Below are 20689 nucleotides of genomic sequence, written 5' to 3' on the forward strand. Positions count from 1 at the left end.
ATAGTTAATTTACACTTTAAAAATTATGGATGTTTATTACTATATAGTAGTCGAAAATGTTAAAATATAATACAAACATAAGCTAAGTCGGCAATTGAGAGACGACATTCGACCTATTCTAGATCAATAGAGAGAATATATCTCACATATACACAGAAATTGGATATGATAAAAGATGCACTTCAATATATTGTACAGTTCCTTAAAATATTCCTCCATTTCGTGAATTTTCTATCGAAAGAATCGTGAGGAAACATCGTTATTTTTAATAATGCATTTCATAAACATTTTAATGTCGCAAAGAAATTGAATTTTAAAAGTGTGCTTCGATTATATTTACGATAATAACCATACACAATATTAAACTATATTTAATAAACTAGATCTATCGCTCGTTATAGAAAACATTTTTAACAGATAAATTAGAAAACCGTTTATTCTATAACAAGAACTAAACTGAAAGATAAGGTTATCTTTTCCTATTGTCTTCTATGAATGTTACATATACCGTATCTTATATTAGTTTCGTCACTGAATGCAGTTTATAAATATATTTAAATAAATAAAAAAACTATTTTAAATTACTTTTTATATAATTTATATTTTAAAATGGATTTTAATGATCAAGCGAAATTATTATTATTAAAAATTACGGAAAATGATCGTGGGGAGCTGAATTACACTTTACATCTATATGAATTTATGGAAATTTTCAAGTATCCGAACGGTCCTTCGACAAATATTCCCTTTATTTTTGTATTTGTTATTTATTTTTTTATAAATCTTATTGATTTTATAACGTTTAAAGGGTATAGCTCACCTTCTCCATCTTCGAATCAGTCCATGGCAACTAGAGTAGAAGAGATCCAGTATGGTAAATACAGTGGAGCATTCGCCATGTCGCGATCGATCTAAAATCTTGTGCATATACGCGAGACTAGTCGGCTTCGCAGTCGAAACAGGCCGACTTCCACTAGTTACGGGGGGTGCGCAGTATACTACGGAGGGGACTTTTTAACTGTAGCACACAAACCGGCGAGATTTTTATTATAATAACGATAGTACGCGTTAAATACGAGCGAAGCGCGTGCCGTAATTATTTTTACGACCCTCCTCTTCCCCTTTCCGCGTTTTTATTTATTAATGACACGAGTAACACGATTCATTCGTGAATAATTTATGAATTAAGTGCGTTTAAATTATCCTAAAAATTTCGAGGGAGTGAAAACGTTACTTAAAAGTAGGTGCTATATCAAACCTGAATTTTCGGATTGTACACAAGTTAAGGTTTGCCGTTTCTTAACAGAAAAAACGATGCGCACCTCCTTTGTGAATTTGATAATCGTGAGTTTAAAAGTACAGGTTACGAAACTTTGAATTTATAATTATTCCTTACGAAAGCTTCATTTGAACATATATTGCGTTAGGCTAATTATAATTAAACTTAGCTCACGATGGATGCCAAATAAAATCTTAATTAAAATGTCTGACTTAAAAAGAAAAGTTTACTTGAAGTAAAAATAAGCAAATAGAAAAAATAAATAAATAAATTTTAAACGAAAATCAGACGTTTAGTGACGCGACGATATTCTGATATAATTAATTAGTTATTGCATATATATACTTTCAACGTAATTTCAATGATTAATTGCAAGTTTTCAATAATAATCTATATATAGATGTGTAGAAGTTAATTGTGACAATTGATTACGATTAAAGTAGTAACTTTTTCTACGCTTAATTGAATTCGACGCTAAAATATTGTTTGAAGTGCAAGTAAAATTTTACTTTAAAAATTATTAAAAATTTCGTCCGTAAGATTATTTATTCAAGATAGGTCATTCCATTTAAAGTTAAGTTTTATGTTACAAAGCAGATCTAGATCGTAAACGTGTTAAGGTTACTTTACTTCTATATAAAAAACAGATCGACCTAATCGATTTTTCGCAAAAAATATTTTTGCCATCGATTTTTGGACGAGAAAATTCCGTTTTCCGAGAATTCTTCTATGGCGGAAGTGGAGTCATCCACTTCTTAAGACGTAGACGAATGGCACCGAACATAGAATCAATCGAAATATCTCATCTATGCTGACGAGTGAGATAATTACGTGACAATATCCAAAAAAATTACTCAAACCTATCGAATGAGTGACTTATCCATCTTACCTATGTACAATATGTATAAAAAAAAGTTTAATTACATCAACGGGATTGTCTAACCTCAGTTAGTAGAGGTGATCCATACGCAATTACCAGAAAGCGATACTTCAATTAACAAGATTGGATCTTGCTACACGGAAAGGGCAATAACACGTAAGAGAATACAAAATTTCTTGTAATTTTTCTAAATTTAAAATTTTAAAAACTGCGACTATTTCGATAATAATTAACGATACAAAAAAATAAAAGACGTGCGGTTTAATTAATTTAATTAAAGCAAGTGTAATACAGAATCGTTTCACCTTAGATTCCCTCTTTAAATATGGTATAAAAAAATTATAATAATAAAATTTACAGAAGAGGGTTTAATTTTATATCTAACAATTAAGCGACATGGATAACTGAAAATGAGTATTTACACTAAAATAAAAAATATAAATTTCTCTATCAAAATCCTAAAAAAATTATTTAATGTGCCAATATATTTGATAAAATAAGTTCACAGATAAAAAAAATTCATTAATTTAAGAGGAGGAGGAGGAGGAGACAGGAAAAATGTAAGATAATTAAAAAGAACTTTTAACAAAAATTGAATATAAATTACAACAGTTTATATTATAATAAAAAAATAAGTTTAAAATAAAATAAAGTACATATTACAGTGAACAACAGACAATTCGATCACCTAACAGTAAATATTGTAGCATACATCTCTCGCCTATTAAATATTTACGTCCGATACATTAAGGTCGCATCAGCATGGTGAATTATCATGTTAATGTAAATTTTATAACTGAATGAACTAATAATAACATACACTAAATTACTCTTTTACGAAATTTCGAAAAACATTCTTTACATTTTAACTCGGTATTTTATTTTTATTTCAGAAATTTAAATATAAACTTTTTTTATTTTTTGTTATAATTTAAAATTATTTTTATTGTAAAATATAAATATTGATTTAATTTTTTTTCCTCCCAACATTTTGTGTCAGTAAAATCTTTATAAACAAACATGAATTTAAGTGTATATTTTTATCATCTAAACTGTTATAAGAAAATTATATTTTACAGAGATTAAAAGCAGCTTTAAAAAACATTAAACGAGGTCGAATTTTCTACTTTGGCATAGAGTCATAAATCAGAATTTGTAGAAAATATAGTAGTATCAATTTTTATATACAGCCAATTCAATTTCTATATTTAATAAAGTCCGTCGATAATAGCATATTTAATAATAGAAAACAAGGTTTTGGCTCGATGGGAATATCCAGATCTGTTATGAATAATAAATAGCTTTAAACATCTTAAAACCAGCAAGTAACTTGAATTTACATTTAATGACATTATGCTTTTAAATCACATCGTTTCTTTTAAACATTTTCCTGAATTTTCCTGTTATCTAGTCGCGTGATGCAGCAAATCAGAAAAGAAATTTAATAACTAAAATCTTTGACTTTTCAGTAACTTTTATACGTAATTCTGCTTCTCTTGAATTGATTTAAAATCTTCTCCACTCCAGACAATTTTTTTCTTTTTTGGTAAATTAGGGTCACTCCATTCATCGATCTTTTTATGTCGAGGTAGTAAAGTGAGAAACAACTGGTAATTTTTTTTAAACTACTCTTCAAAAATTTAAGATATTTTCCACACACATTCAATAATAAAAATTAAAAACTTTTTTTTCATTTTTAAAATCAAATTAAATTTAATATACAGTGGATGATCGATTAACGAACAAATCGGATAACGAACACTTTCGCGAAAGATTTTTATGTTCGAACAACGAATACATCACAGAACAAACACAAGCGACGTAAAATAATGAATACCGATTGGTCTTCCCTTATCTTCAGGCAACAATTCGAAACTTTTCGGAGCGCAGGAGACGTCGACATCGACACTCAACCCGGTATATACCGATCGGATAGTATTCCTCAGAGCTTTAAAATTCTCCCTTGTAATTCCAGCCTTTTATTTTTCTGACAGAAAAAATTATTTTATAGTATTCGTTAAGTTTTGCGTTGGTTTTTATTTTCGAATGGTGAGAGTATAATAGCAAAGATAGATGTCTGATGTTGCTGGGCAGTATTGCTCGAACAGATCTACAGCAGGCCGCAGTTCAATCCTATCTAAGAAAGATACAGTATAATCAAGAAGACTCAAGCAGCTAAAGGAGTAACAAAAATCACATCTGAGAAATAAAGAACATTGAAGAGCTCATAATAGAACCTAAAACGGATCTGACGACAGAAAAACGCCAAAAACTCTTGAATGAAGAACACCAAGAAACTCGGCGAGATATGTTTTCTTCTGAAAAAAAGAATTAATGTCGATATCTGCTATTAAACATTTTTTTGAAGAAGTGGGATGATATCAGAACGACGGTCTTAGAATGGCATCCGAACCAGGTTGAGGTTAATAGGCTTAGGGATATCTACAATTACAATGTTATTAATTACGTATGAAAAATCTTGGAGAGAAAAGCAATCGACATTGGACAGATTCTTTAACCCCCACAAACGGAAAAAACATGACTAATAAAAATGCAAGATTGCATATATATGTATTTTTACTATTACATATAAATAAAGGTAATAAATAAAAAATATAAAAATAAAAAGGTCCAAAAAGTAAAGTATATATTTTTTTATTTTTTGGAGTCTCCGGAACGAATTAATCAAATTCCCATAAAAACTTATGGTAAATCGATAATCAGTTAACGAACAAAGTCTTGGAACGGATTATATTCGTTAACGGATCACCCACTGTACATTATTAACTAACTTAAAATATATTAAATTTATTATTATATCTTGAATGTTAATTATATGAAAATTATAAATAAGCATTATTATATTTATGCTTTTAGAATTCAAAAATTGGATTAAAAAAAACAAGATGCATGCCGAAAAGCCACTTTACAGAGTGTACTATAGAAAAATTTTAAATCCTATAGCGTAAATAAGTTAAATAATCCTAAAAGTCTATTTCAATATTTTTAGTTAAGTAGACTCATTTATAAGATGAAACGCTATCAAATTCCGTTTTGATTTTCCCTTCCATCTGATAGCGTGAAACTATTCTTTAATGTAAATACAAGAGCTACTTATTCCTTCACGTCCTACTTAATTCTGTAATTGTTTTGACTAGAATGTCTGTAATTATTTTGAAGTATTATAGGCGAAATTCGGCATACAATTTTACACGATTTTGGATATTTTTGCGATTTAAAAAAAAAAAACATTCTTGTAAACATTTTCGTGTATCTGATCTAAAACATACAAAAATGTCATATTAAAAGACATTAAGTTTGTAACTTTATATTCTATTTTATAGAAAGAAATAGAAACTTCAAAATCTGGAATAATTCAGAGAAAAATAGAATTATGGAAAAATATTTGTGTCATTAAGAATTAAAAGAGGAGATGAGATCGACGTCCATGAAATAATAAAACTCAATTTTCTACATAAACAGGTTGTGACTGTAAGACTTAATTATAAATAATAACCGATTTCACGTAGATATTATTCACATTAACGAAGCAAATCTAATCACACAAGTTCTAAAAATACAGCAAGTTCGCAGCATAATAGATAAGAGAATACAATATTAATATGTTAAGATTTTTCGTACAAAATATTTAGAAAAAACTATCGTTAAATAATTAGAGGAGTAAAAAATAAATGTCGTCAAAAAAATAATATATAGAAAGCTTGGTATACATTTTCGTATCTTGTAACTGAAGATAATAGTTTGTTCTCTTTATAAAAATAAGTGAAATTTTTAAAATTTCATGTAAACTTATAATATATAACGTAGTAAAATTCATTCAATGAAATTAGTAGTCATTACACTTTTTAGATAAAAATCGAAGCGACTACTTCCTGGTTTAACAATTTACGAGGGAGGAGATACGCAAAGAGGTCATCCATAAAGAGAAAACGACTCGTATCTTATCGTCTCCTCCCTAATTATAGCAAAATTATTAAATTAGCTCAATTACAAGGATTTTATAAATTAAAGAATAAAGAAATTTTTGACAAATGGGCATATATTTTGAATTGAATCCACGTCCTTTCTAACAGTAACAAGTAGAATGAGCAGATCAGCTTTCTAACAAATTATTTTGAACAAAATATGCTCTTTCTAATAAAACTATTTTATTTTTAGTACATACAACTTATAATTTGCTATAAAATCGCTAATTTTATTCAAAACATCAGTTTATATATGTTTTGCAAATAAAGCAAAAGCTTAGCTGTACAGTTAATTATGCCTATATAAAATATTCAAAATTTCACCCGAGAATATACAAATCCTAAATCTACGTAAATTCAAGAATTATTAAATATAAACCGATAAATTCAAGTATTATTACTCCGTTAATAATTTCATTTTTATATGCCTTAACGATCACAGCTAGTGCATTGAACTTCTTTCCACTCTTTAAAGCAGATATTTTATATCTACACAATTTAATTTAGAAAGTTCGATTAGTATTTTAATAATTACATACTGGAGACATTTTTAGAAAGGAAAATATAATTTCTTGTTTATCAAATTCCGTATTTAGTGTAAATTCGATTTTATTTTCCACATATAATTTAAAGAACAACTATTTTTAATTGCCTATAAAATTCTAATCGAAATCAGTTAAAAAACAAACTTTTTTAAAAAGTGATAATCACAAAACAGTATGGAATTTATTTTTAATATTGATTTGTTCATTAAAATAATTTTTTTATTAGTTTTCGTATTTATTTTTAGTCACATACTAATCTAATTACATTTTAAATCTAAATGGTGAGAAAAACTAAAAAAAATCTTCAAATAAAGTGAATTAAATTAGAAAAAAAAATAGTCGTTTTCTACTGTTTATTCATGAATATTCTATGACTAGAATTATTATAATAGAATTTCTCATGAAATGTCTCTAAATATTCTTCGCGATCGTTTTATGTTAAAGTGCATAAAGCTATAAAAAAATAAATTTAAGAGATACCTGTAAAAACAAATTATATATAAAATTAATTTATTAAATTTTACAAAATAGAATTTAGCTTTTAAATTCTGTAGAGATGCAGACAGACAAACAGCGAGTAAACATAATTACGGAATGTTTGACTTTACTGAATTTCAGACATTTTACATTAACAAAATAAAATTTATATTAGAATTATATTAGAAAAACTTTATCAAAATCTATACAGAATCCATTTCTTGTTCTTTCAGTCTAGCTGACAGACTGACGCCACTAAGTGCTTTCAGTACTGATATTGGAACGTACTTAATTAAAAATACTCTACGTCTGGTAATAAATTATCTCGGAAATTTATCAATTCTTGTTAATAACAGACGACACAAACTGTATTTCAATAATACACATCAACCGTAACTGCAATTCAATTGTCTTTTTACATAATTTCTGAATGTGTAAATTAATAAATTAACAAATAATAAATAAAGTAAAAATTTTATAAAATCGAAGCCAAAAAGGAACTATCAACTTCCTTCAAATGACTACAATACTTTAACTCTAGATACATATTTTTAAGACTATATGATTCTATTTTTGATAAATGGAAAACAATAAATAAATTCTAGGAATCTAAATTAATATATCTTTTAGATTTTGTTTGCTGTGATACATTTTACTGACAACGATTTCCGGTAATGCATAATTAAAGTTAGTTTAATTAATATAAAACTTTGGGTCACAAGATCAAACAAAAAAAATAAGCTCTTTCCAAAATAAACCAGCAACTAGTTGTTCAACTTTCCCGGCAACATTTAAAATTTTGGTGCGCCATCTGTTATATTTTATTAAAAATCCTATCTTTTTAATTATGTATTATAAAATGGCAAAAAGCTTAATTTTGAGGGTAGGGATGCGTTTTCTAAAAAATTGTAAATGCTAACAACAAAATCGTCATTAAGTCCGAACCTACTGGAGATTCATGCGACCTCCATTATCTCTCCACCTCCTGGACCTTTAACCCCAAAATTTAATAGCACCAATCCCCCTAATAAACAAAATCCCCCATGCAAAATTTCAGAAATTTTCGACAAAAAGCTCAGGAGTTAAGCTTCAAAGGTGTACAAAATCGTACCACACTAACATCCATACATACAGAAATCACCTCCGAAATTCTTTGCATTTCTTGACGTTTCAAGGTATTCTGTCCAAAAATGTAAAAATCTTGGGAGTCATTTTTTGGCCGATTACCATACTATCTCTCTGTTATATATAACAGCCAGGAAAGTAAAAATGATTCCAAAAGATACTATTTTTTATGAATTAACAAATTTTGAGGATTTCTTTAAAAAACGATGCTTTGTTTACAAAATATTGGATTATATGGTTTGTGGACATTCCCTAACTGCTTGAAGTAGGTAGTCATGCTTTGCAGTTTTAAAATTAGGTCTTCATCCACTAAATTCAGCTATGGTATTTGCTTGCTAAAAGTTCCCTAAAATTATATCTGAAAAATCTGGTTTAGATTTTTCAGGCCCTAATTCGTCTAAACTTTATCTGAGCTCTAATCTTTGTAAAGAAGTCCAAAAACTTGGGTTACTTTATCCAGAGACAAGCTTACATAAAATTGGATGACTTCTTTACATCAATAGCTCAGCTATATCTAGATCTATACTTATAAATTATTAGAATATTTTCAATTTATAATTTGTTCATACAGTAGATATAAAAATAGAAAGACACAGAAGTATAGATATGTATTAATATTGTTTTCTTTATTGTTCTTTACTTTTTTTTCAAACTTATAATTTACTTGATGCTATCTGCAGACCTTGTTACATTTTGAACATTTTTAAGTAGGATTTTTGCAATTTCCATTATTTAAACTTTCCCAAAAGAATATTAAAGGTAACAATAAACAACAAAATACAATACATAAAATATCCTAAATCATCCTCTTACTTTTTGCAATACATTCTATCAATTTGAATATACATTTTGAAAAGGAGAATAATCTAATGCATATTTCTTATCTTTTAGTGGATTATCAATTTCTAAAATAGAGAAACCAGTATTTCTTTTTTTTTTTATGAAGAGAAACTATTTTTTATAGCTAAATCATCCTAATTTGCTTATTTTTCAAAATAAGTATTTTTAACATAAATTATAATACAATTTTAATACAATATCAACATTACATGATTTATCTTTACCTTCTTTCATTCAAAATGAAAGACTTTTTCAGACTTGTTATAAATGAGTAAAAATTAAACAAAATTTCTTTAGAACAATGTATAAAATTTTAAAGAAACATGCATTTCTATAGTAACTAATTCAAAAAAAAAATCCAGCAATGAGTTGCATAATTTTCTGGCAAAAAAATTTAAAATTGTAATGGCACTATCTATTATAAAAGTTTTTAAATAAAATATCATATTATTAATCATTATAAAACAGCAAAAAACTTTAATTTGGAGGGTAGATATAAATTTTATAAAAAGTTATAAATGCTAATAATGAGAAAAACCCAAGTCCAACCCCATCAAGATGTAACTTATATCCACCTCAATCTGTAACAACCAAAATTTATCATCATCAATCCTCCTAACACACATCTCCCTGCAAAATTTCAGAAATTTTTGACAAAAGACACAGGAGTTATTAAGCTTTAAAGTGGATGAAGAAAATTGTGCTCCACATATACAAACATCCATCCATCCATCCATCCATACAGAAAAAAAAAATCTTCAAATTTTTTGCATTTCTTGACATTTCATGGCCAGGAGTGCAGAAATATAAAAATCACAGGGAGGTTATTTTTTGACCAATTGTCATACTTTCTCTCTGTTATATATACCAGCTGGGAAAGTAATAAACTAATTTTTATATATTGTATTAATTGATATTATATTCTACAATTGATATTAATTAACTTAATTAAACAAAAAACTTAACATAAATCATTTGTATAGAGAATGCATCTTTGATTATTTGGTTAACAAAAATTGGTGTATTAATAAGGTTTTTCTGCAGAATAATTAAAGTTATTCCACAGGATATACTTTTAGGCCATTCCAAGAATGGCTGAATGGACAAAGTAAGATGTTATCAATAAGACAATTAACAGTATTAGTAGCATTTATTGATGTATATAGAACTGTACTGAACTGTAAAATTTCATCCTTAACAAAAAAATTAGGAATCCATATTACACTAGATTTGTAAACTTCTAGAGTTTTCTGTTTACAAAATTTGTATAAGAATTCATTGAGGCAAAGGATTGCAAAAATTTTATCTCTAAGTTTATGTTAAAGCATAAACTTTTATATTTGATTACATTTTATGATATTTTAAAACTTAAAAATATTAATGAATTATCTTTTTTTGTTTATTATTCTTTAATTTAAATTCAAATATTTTGGATTATATATTCCATATTTAAAAAAATATAATCCTAAGGATAGCTTATTAAATAAACAAAAATATCTGTTGCTTAATCAAATACTTTCTGGAATTAGAAATATCCAATTTGAATTACAATAACCCATCTTTATATTACATTATATATTCAGATATTCATTCAAATATATAATAGTTTTGTTTTTTTTTTAAATCAGTTGCTATTGAATTTCTACTGGCAAAGAAATGCTACATTATTCCAATTAATGACAAACTACTATTGTATGAAATACAACCCACCAAAAAGCAAGTCTGCATGGAGATTGAAAATAGACAAAACATATGAATAGATGCATTGGTTATATAACACCATCTGATATATCACTCATTTAGTTTGGTTCCTTGCATGTGCAATATAAAAAGGAGTTACTATATTTTATTTAAAGTCAAATATCAACACTGACCAAGATAGCTAATACAGATAACCCTCATACAGCACAGTACTTCTATATAGTTTCATTGTAACACAGAATCACAGCAAATCTCACACAATACAATATTTTTTTTTAGCTTTTCTGTAGACAAAACCCTGCTATTATGTTAGATGTAATTTTTCAACTTTTGTCTTTCTTTATGAATTCCCATTGCTGGCTCACTAGTCATTATGGAAAAAATACAACTGCCACAGTTTTAAATCATTATGCAAAATCCATTTGTGTAAGTAGATGAGGATGAATGAAATTTGTTAGAAAGTATTAGTCACTACTTCCAGTTTCATGTTCAAATGTTTGAAAGGGTCACACCACTGCTATACAGTGGCATTTGTGCACTTTAAACACTTGTAACCTAATATCTTCCAGCAAGATGGAGCTCCTATACACTGAAGTTCAAACATCCAAAACTTTCCCAGATTACTGGATTGGTCAAAGTAGTCCCATTCCTTGACCCACTGAATCACCTGGTACACCCCTTTAGTCTTTTTTTAGAGAGTATGTTAAGGATAACGCCAGCTTTATGGATGGAAGTCCTGGGTACAAGCACACAGCCTCCACCAAATCATCATTAAAAAAATATATGGAATGATTCGGAAAACAAAATACAGCAGGCTATATTTATAATTACCTTATAAATTTAAAAGAGAATGCTATAATAAAATTTTCACAGGCATTAGTTGCTACGGAGACTCCACAACTCTAGTTAGTTTCCCTGAGGCCCTACATACATAAATTTATCTCTAAAGATTATATATAATTTGTATATATATATATAATACAAAAGTGCCAGACATAAGAGCATTGCATTCAAGAATTGTAGACACCAGCAGAGCCGTAACTAGGGTATGGCCAATGTGGCCCCCGCCATAGATGCCAATTTAATAAAGGCGCCAACGAGATAAACACTTTCAGTTTTGAAAAAAATGCCTGATGAAATACTTAAAAAATAGCCTAATGATTCAGTTGGTAGTAATGAAATGCCATTCTGGGTTAATATAATCAAAGTACAGCATATTTTAAATTATTATGTAGAGGCAAGAGTTGGAGTCAAAGTTGGATGTTCTAAAACTCTATGAATTGGAGTATGAGTCAGAGGCGTGGTCTACAAACTTCACAACTGTAGTTTTAATCATGTTTGTGGAGTTAGTAGACCAAGTCCCTGACTCAGATTCCAACTTCTTTTTCTCATGCAATTGAGAAGTTATTGTATTCTCTATACTATATATAAATAAATATACAATATTTAGAAATTTAATTGTGTGTAATCAATCACATGCTATTGGAACCCATGTGACATCAACTGTTTAACAAAGGTGTATCATTTCACTGAGGTTCACTTTGGTCAACTGTTTAGGCCTGACAACATTCAAAACACCAAAACCTCATAATAGTTCAATCACAATTCAAAAATATAAAATCATGTTTTCTTGGAATAAAAATCTCAATCATTAAAATCAAAGTTTTGAAACTTACTGGCCCATCTTCATGTTTGTTAAATATTCTAAACACATCTCAAATAAATTAAACATTAAAATAAAGACTCCTTTTTTACATTCTAAAACAAAACGGACCATCTTCAGCATTCTTTGGCATTTTTGAACAATTTAGGCAACTACAAAGTCTCAACTCAATCATAAAGATAAGCTTTAATATATAAAATAAATTTTGTACTATTTAAATTATTGAAAGGAAGCCAGAAGGTGTTTATATAATTGATTTCTTTAATTTGATTTAAAATGTAGAAAGAAATGCTTACCATAAATTAAAATATTTACCAATTACTGCTTTTGGAACACAAGCATGCCTTAAAAATGAGTCAGAAGTCCTAGAAGTACTTGAATTATAAAGATTTCATTACATTTTATATTTAATTTTTATTTATGGTTTTATAATCATATTCATTGAAGTTAAATATACAAGTTCTCTCTCATCTATTAAAAAAACTATTTGAAATTTGACTTTATAAGTTATACTAGAGTTAACTGGAGTTATACAAAGTGTACTGCTTCTTTCATTTGGTTACTCCTCCAGTTTTGTCAAATTATTTTGAAGTTATAATCTGAAATATGTAGAATTATATTTTTTCATGGGAAATAATTTTTAAATCTTAAATAAACAGTAAAATGTTTTAATGGAGCCAAAATTTTAAAATATATAGATATTAAATATCATTCAAGTGCTTTTCAAGTCAAACAATTCAGTCACAGGAAGGTTTCAAAAATAAATACCATAATTATACAGCAGAAATCTCCAAACTTTTCAAGAGAATAGCCACATTACTAATTATGACAGCAGCAGCGGGCCAGAGTGATTTAATATCACATAACCACATATAGGTAAATAAAATAATAATAATAATCATTGAACTTTACTAAAATTAAGAAAATACAGTAAACACAAATAAAATACATTACAAATATCGTTTATTTTGAGAAGTACAGATAAGATACTTTTTCTCTTTAATAAATAATAAAGAACATAGAATAATAAAAATTGCCAAGCTTTAAATTTTACAAGAAAATGGGACCTCTGCTTTTAAGTAAATATGTCCCTATTTCTTACTCTCCATAGCTTGAGTTTGAATCATTTAATGCAAGAAAAATTTTTTTAGATCACAGTTTCTTTTAATTGTCTAGAAGCAACACAAGCTGAATAAAACCTCGTCACAGGCTATAGTTTGGGAATCCCTGCTATAAAACATGAGCAACCCACAGTCCACAAGGTCCTAATTTTTAGCCCCAGAGTTTTGTCAATGTAATTTTATTTTCCTGTTTATACTGCCTCACGCCAGTATGAAACTTAAATAAGCTGATAGTTGTGATAAAGAATATTCAAATTAAACTTAGCTAGTGAAAAGATGAGAATACACTGTAAACTATATACTGTATTACCTGGTTTGCATATCATTAGCATATATTATTGTAGTATAGAGTACTGGAGATCATGGAGTATAATGATAGCTAACTTTAAGCCTGCTAAATACCATTACAAGAAAATAAAAAATAAAACTTCTTAATAAAATAAACAAAAATTTTAAAGAAGTACTTTTTATTCACATAAATACACTAAAAGGCAAAAAATACTTTTCAGCTTTCACAGTATTCTTGATATTATATAACCAAAAATAAAAGTATGGGTGCTCATGTTTAGAAATATTCTTAGTTATACTTTCTATCAATTTTTATGATTTTCCCATGAGCACCCCACATTTATTTTTGGTTGCATAATACTAGTTTTGTCATTTATGCACTTTTCTAAGACAACTGAGAAAGCTGAAAAAATTATTTTTTATCTTTTAGTGAATTTATATGAATAAAAAGCATTTCTTTAAAATTTTTATAATAATTTTTATTTTATACTTTTTAGTTTTATATACGGAACATTCAATTACTGAAATTCTTCCTGCTTTAGCATTTAATTGGAAAGTGGATAAAAAATTGAGTTACAAGATTTTACATAAACAGTATGACTAAACAGTGCATTGGCCCTATGTGTAGCACCATATGTTATCAGATTTTTACAAATTTTAAATTTTTCACTAAATTCTACAATTGTTTGCAAACTCTAAAAAAATGTATTGTCATTGGAAATCTTATGTATGCAAAGTTTCAACTAGATTGGAAATTGGGTGAAAATTGAGTTACAAGATTCTGGACAGAAAGTTAATAAGTGTATAAAAATGCTTGCAGTCCATTGAAAGCCTATAAATTTCACTTGTAGCCTGCATCCAGAAAAGGTTTCATCATTGCCTTAGATATATGCACTGTTCTAAGTGCAATCATGACATAGGTAAAGTTGTTGCTGTGGTAACAATGGAGTTTAGAATTGTAAAGTTATAAAAGTGATAAAATAAAATATAAGACAAACATTAAGACAGGTTGAAGAGAAGTCAAAGTTTATTTTATGTATGAGAAAAGTCAGTAAATAAATCGCAAGCTAATATATAACTTAATAGCATTTTTAGCTATTACATATCAGTGTGATTTATTTAAGGTAATATTTATTAATGGTCATTAGTAATTTCTGAAGTTATCATTAGGTGGCAGCACAATCCATCTTAATTGAAGTAACAAACTTTGTGATGAGCACACATGTCCAACTCAGTTTCAAAATAGGAACCATGCTTGTGAAATGTATAGTTGAAAAACAGCATATTGTTGCATGTTTTTTGTAAACAAAAAAAACTTCCTGCAAAGGAATTCACAAGAAAATGTTTCCTATTTACAAAGAGAAATGTTTATAACAAAGCAGTATACAACTGAGTCAATAAATTTTCTCAAAAATACCCAAAAAGTACTGAGACCAATCTGGTTACCCTGAAAAAACTGCAAAAAAAGCTAATGTGAAGCAGGTAGAAATTATTATTCAAGCTGATAGATAAGTAACTGTAGCCAGTATTGTAACTGCACTAGGGAGTTCTTATGGTTTAGCCCACCATCATAATACATGAGTGCTTGAATTTCCAGGAAGTGTATACATAGTGGGTACTCCAGAGAACTTATGGAAGAACAAAATAAGCTGAACAGGTCTATGCAACATCTCATTCAGTACAAAAATGAAGGAAAAGACATGCTTAACAGGATTCTTACTGGCAAAGAAACATTGATGCTTCACTAGCAACCTGAATCAAAACACGCTTAAATGCAATGGAAGCATCCTTTACCTTCAATCAAGAAATTTAAGGCAATGCTATCAGGAAAGAAGGTTATGCTTAGTCTTTTTGAGTTCTCAAGGAGTATTATCAGCCTATTTACAGAAGAAATCTTATAATGTGAATGCTGAATTTTACTATCAAGTTCTGTTAAAGCTTTCACACTGCACTACTGACTAGAAGAGTACTGTTTCATCATAATTTCTATCCTCATTTGACTCAATTAACTAAGAGAAGAAATGGATAACAAAGATGAAAACTTTTTGAATAAATGCCTTAACTTAGCCCCAATTAGCCCAGACTTTAGCAATTTCCACCCTTTGGCTGTTAAAATATCACCTTGAAGACAAGTATTTCACAAATAGTAAAAAGCTAAATGTCAGGTGCATATGCACTCAAAAGTAAAAGGCTATCAACAAAAAACAACGAAGTAGCAAACTTATCATACCTAATTAGTATCCTTTACCAACATCACGACATATTTAGCATGATCATGCATATTACAGAACATTTTTCACACAATATTAGGCAGTATCAATGAAGGACATTAATTAGGCATGATAACAAATGCAAAACTTGATTTTCCATCTTTATGGAGTTAGAGCCTTTTACACTTGGGTAGCACATGTGACTGACAGCACACACACAAGACTTATGCAGTTAGTATTGAAGCTTTGATAAAACAATGGAATACAATAACAATGGTGGGAATTATGTTGAGAAATAAAGAAACTCACAAATGAAAATGAATAATTAAGTATTTATTGTATTTCATTTAGTTTTACTTTCCCAGCTGTTAAACAGAGCATCTCCAATTTTTTTTGCCAGCCAATAGAAAATGTTGAATACAAAAATGTTTTCCCCATACACTTCTTTTAAATTGTTCTTGATTTCAAGTTGTGCAAAAAATTGTCAAGTTTGTATAATAATATTTTTTGAATATCACAAGTTCAATGAATTCAATATTTTTTTGTGTTTTTTCAGGTCTTTAGGAAGATAAAGATCTTCCTAAGACCTGACATACCCTACAATATTAATATTAATATTAGATAAATTAGTAACAATATACATAATCAAATTAACAGGGTTAAAAGCAATATTAAAATAGTTAACAAAATTAAGTAAATACTTAATTACTTGTGATATATCTAATCTCTCTCTCTATACATACACACATATACTGTATTTACTCGCTTATAAGACAATCTCGCATATAGGACAAGGTGTGACTTTAAAGATCAAAATAAAATTAGATTTATTGATACAATTTTAATTTTATTTCAATCACAAATAAAATGTCAAATGCACATAAATGTACACACTGTCCTGCAAAAATTACTGGCATTTTAAACTTTAAGGAAAAATCTTGTAAAATCGACAACATAATTTGTCACATAGAATTAGAGAATCGGGAACCTTTTTTCCAATTCTTAACAGTCGAATCCACTCTAAGTGGATTACAATTATGAGTTTCTTTGAATTCTGATTTCCGAATAATCATCTGTTTTCACATGGGAATGAATTAAAACTTATATCGGGCTCCCATGTAATTTTTGAATTTCAAATTGGAATTCAATTCAAAAGCTTTGCTTTTCCTATTGCTATTCATCTTTACTCCTGACAATACACAAGAACGATTGAAACAATCCAGATAAAATACTTTTGTTTTTAAACATCAGAGGGTGAGCATCCAGTAAAAAATGTGCACACACGGTTCAGAAAAATTATTGCAAAAATGCAAAGAAACCTTCACTCGCACATATAGGATGACCTAGGTTTTTGAAGCAATGTAAAATAAATAAAAACCTCATCTTATATAAAAGTAAATATGGTGTATATATATACATACATACATACGAGAGAGAAAATTATTACTTGGTAATTAAGCATATTATGATAAATATTTCCACCAAAATGCCAAATAAAAATAGAAAAAACTTATCAAGCTCTTAATAAGTAATAACTCAGAACTTATGAAAGGTAAGTGAATTGCACTTAGAGGAGAAAAAATATACTGTAAAAAATTGTAAAAGCTAATCAGAAAACAAGTAGCTAGAATTTTCACAAAATTCAATATGAATCTACTATACAAAATTGGCTCTGAATATCTTTGTAAATATTTGATGAGGGATAATCAAATTCTCTCAAAAATAAAGAAGGAAAATTTTATTCTCTAAATTAAATGTTCTATATAGCGATAAAACAGTAATTACTATCTCAAACCAAACTGTAAAACATGGTTCTGGAGATACCCTACAAAATAACTGCCCTTGCCATCCAACAATACAAGAAACAAATTTGAAAACTGTAAAAGTTAGTCATTTATAACATAGTTAACAAGGGATGACATTATAAACTCCACTTTTCCATCACTATTATAAAGTGAAACATACACATCTTTCTTTTTATAACCGTAAATGGCATGGATGTTAAGTGAGACAATCAATATCTCAATCTGATGGGAGATTTGAAAAAACTTTTATAAGGAACTTTCATATATATATAGACATGTAAACATTGTCTTCCATTTCAAAAACTTTGAAATAGTCAACCTAGCACAATTACATAAGGATAACTTTCTCTCACATACATCCACAATAGCTAGATGTGCAACATTCAAATCACCAGTTTAATCTCATGGAGTTTATTAGTGTGTGATCAACATCTCTATGTTATATAAGTATTTATATTGATAAATTAACATACTGTAGTTAAAAGATAATGAAATAATAACAGTATTTTTTGTTTATGGCACTTTCACAATTTTAAAAATAGATATTATTATATTTTTTAAAATTTATCTTAAAACTTAAATTATTTTTAATAATAAAATATCCAATATCCATACGTTATTAATTGGATGCAAAACATTTTTCTTTGGACTTATCCGAATGGTCTTATTCATGATTAAAATAAAGGTAACGTTCGACTCTTATTCACCTGTAAATAAACTTTTTATATTCATTTATTCTATATTTTCTAATCAGTTAATTGTAATTTGCTTATACGTTAAACTTTAATTTGAAATATTTTTTGAATATATTTCAAATCCTACCTCGTACCAACCAACCTTCCCTAACATTTAAATTCAAACCAGTGCGCGATTTTATTTATTTTTATTAATACAACTAGCGACATCTATTCCAATATTAAAGTATTTCCATAATTCTTTTAATTGTTAGAAATTTAATTAACTTTAGCATAAAAATTATTTATAATTTTAATGAATAATTTTATCTTAAGGAATACTTTAAAAACAAATTATGATAAGGAAACATACAAATGGATTTTTCAGAATTGGCGCGACTATCGCATTACCGTAGTAGTAACATCTTTCGGGATGTCTCTTTTGCGAATTGCGTTGGCATTAGGGTGGCAAATTATAAATTTTCAAAAAGGACGACATTGTGGTGTGTCAATTTTTGATAATGTTGGAATTTAGTGGATTTATTTTTAACTCTCTCCACCGTAGGCAATACGAAGGCTTTTTTTTATCAAACCCATTATGATTCTCAGTGGGGCGGCCGGGATGTGAGGAAGAAAGCCCGACGTATCCGGACGGACCACTTCCGAAAAGTTCCGGGAGTTTTTCGATCCGTGCCCCCTAGAGCAGTAGATTGCCACCTTAACAGTTTATTAAACTACCTGCTACTAGTTCTCTAAGAAATGGTCTTCTTATATTGATGGTAGTCCTGGCTTTACTGAACATTCTTTTCTTTTATAAAAATCAGAGGTGAAAGTAAAGTTTCAACCCATCCACTATTATGTTGTTTAATTATTGATGAAATGACAATTAAAAAACAAGTTGATTGGGATGGGAAAGAAGTAATAGGATATATTGATCTTGGTTGTGGAAATCTTAATGCTGATAATACTCTCATGGCAACACAAGCACTTGTAATTTTAGTTACTGCAGTCAACAAGTGGAAAGCATTAAGATTAGAGGTGCACAAGTAAGACAAATGTTTACAAAAATGATTATATTTATTTAAATTTTACAAGAAAATGGGACCTCTGCTTTTAAGTAAATATGTCCCTATTTCTTACTCTCCATAGCTTGAGTTTGAATCATTTAATGCAAGAAAAATTTTTTTAGATCACAGTTTCTTTTAATTGTCTAGAAGCAACACAAGCTGAATAAAACCTCGTCACAGGCTATAGTTTGGGAATCCCTGCTATAAAACATGAGCAACCCACAGTCCACAAGGTCCTAATTTTTAGCCCCAGAGTTTTGTCAATGTAATTTTATTTTCCTGTTTATACTGCCTCACGCCAGTATGAAACTTAAATAAGCTGATAGTTGTGATAAAGAATATTCAAATTAAACTTAGCTAGTGAAAAGATGAGAATACACTGTAAACTATATACTGTATTACCTGGTTTGCATATCATTAGCATATATTATTGTAGTATAGAGTACTGGAGATCATGGAGTATAATGATAGCTAACTTTAAGCCTGCTAAATACCATTACAAGAAAATAAAAAATAAAACTTCTTAATAAAATAAACAAAAATTTTAAAGAAGTACTTTTTATTCACATAAATACACTAAAAGGCAAAAAATACTTTTCAGCTTTCACAGTATTCTTGATATTATATAACCAAAAATAAAAGTATGGGTGCTCATGTTTAGAAATATTCTTAGTTATACTTTCTATCAATTTTTATGATTTTCCCATGAGCACCCCACATTTATTTTTGGTTGCATAATACTAGTTTTGTCATTTATGCACTTTTCTAAGACAACTGAGAAAGCTGAAAAAATTATTTTTTATCTTTTAGTGAATTTATATGAATAAAAAGCATTTCTTTAAAATTTTTATAATAATTTTTATTTTATACTTTTTAGTTTTATATACGGAACATTCAATTACTGAAATTCTTCCTGCTTTAGCATTTAATTGGAAAGTGGATAAAAAATTGAGTTACAAGATTTTACATAAACAGTATGACTAAACAGTGCATTGGCCCTATGTGTAGCACCATATGTTATCAGATTT

General features: G+C 28.2%; 1 protein-coding gene across 3 annotated transcripts in view; it reads right to left on the reverse strand.

The window, feature by feature from the left end:
* The window catches only part of LOC111630636 (restin homolog), a 47348-nt gene extending 28527 nt beyond the window's left edge, over positions 1-18821 (reverse strand). For 2 of the 3 annotated variants that reach the window (XM_023374773.1, XM_023374772.1), the window contains exons 1-2: positions 18743-18821; positions 18536-18627 (exon numbers count right to left, since the gene is read on the reverse strand). In XM_023374773.1, coding sequence (XP_023230541.1) covers positions 18536-18592 — 57 coding nt within the window. In that variant the 5' untranslated portion in view covers positions 18593-18627; positions 18743-18821. Of the gene's footprint in view, positions 1-820; positions 1036-18535; positions 18628-18742 lie in introns of those variants that run through there. The other variant, XM_023374774.1, reaches the window with a different exon arrangement.
* Between the last annotated feature and the right edge of the window lie 1868 nt (positions 18822-20689).

This window comes from Centruroides sculpturatus, unplaced genomic scaffold, assembly GCF_000671375.1.
Source record: "Centruroides sculpturatus isolate CEXI.00-Female unplaced genomic scaffold, Cexi_2.0 scaffold348, whole genome shotgun sequence".
NCBI lineage: Eukaryota > Metazoa > Arthropoda > Arachnida > Scorpiones > Buthidae > Centruroides > Centruroides sculpturatus.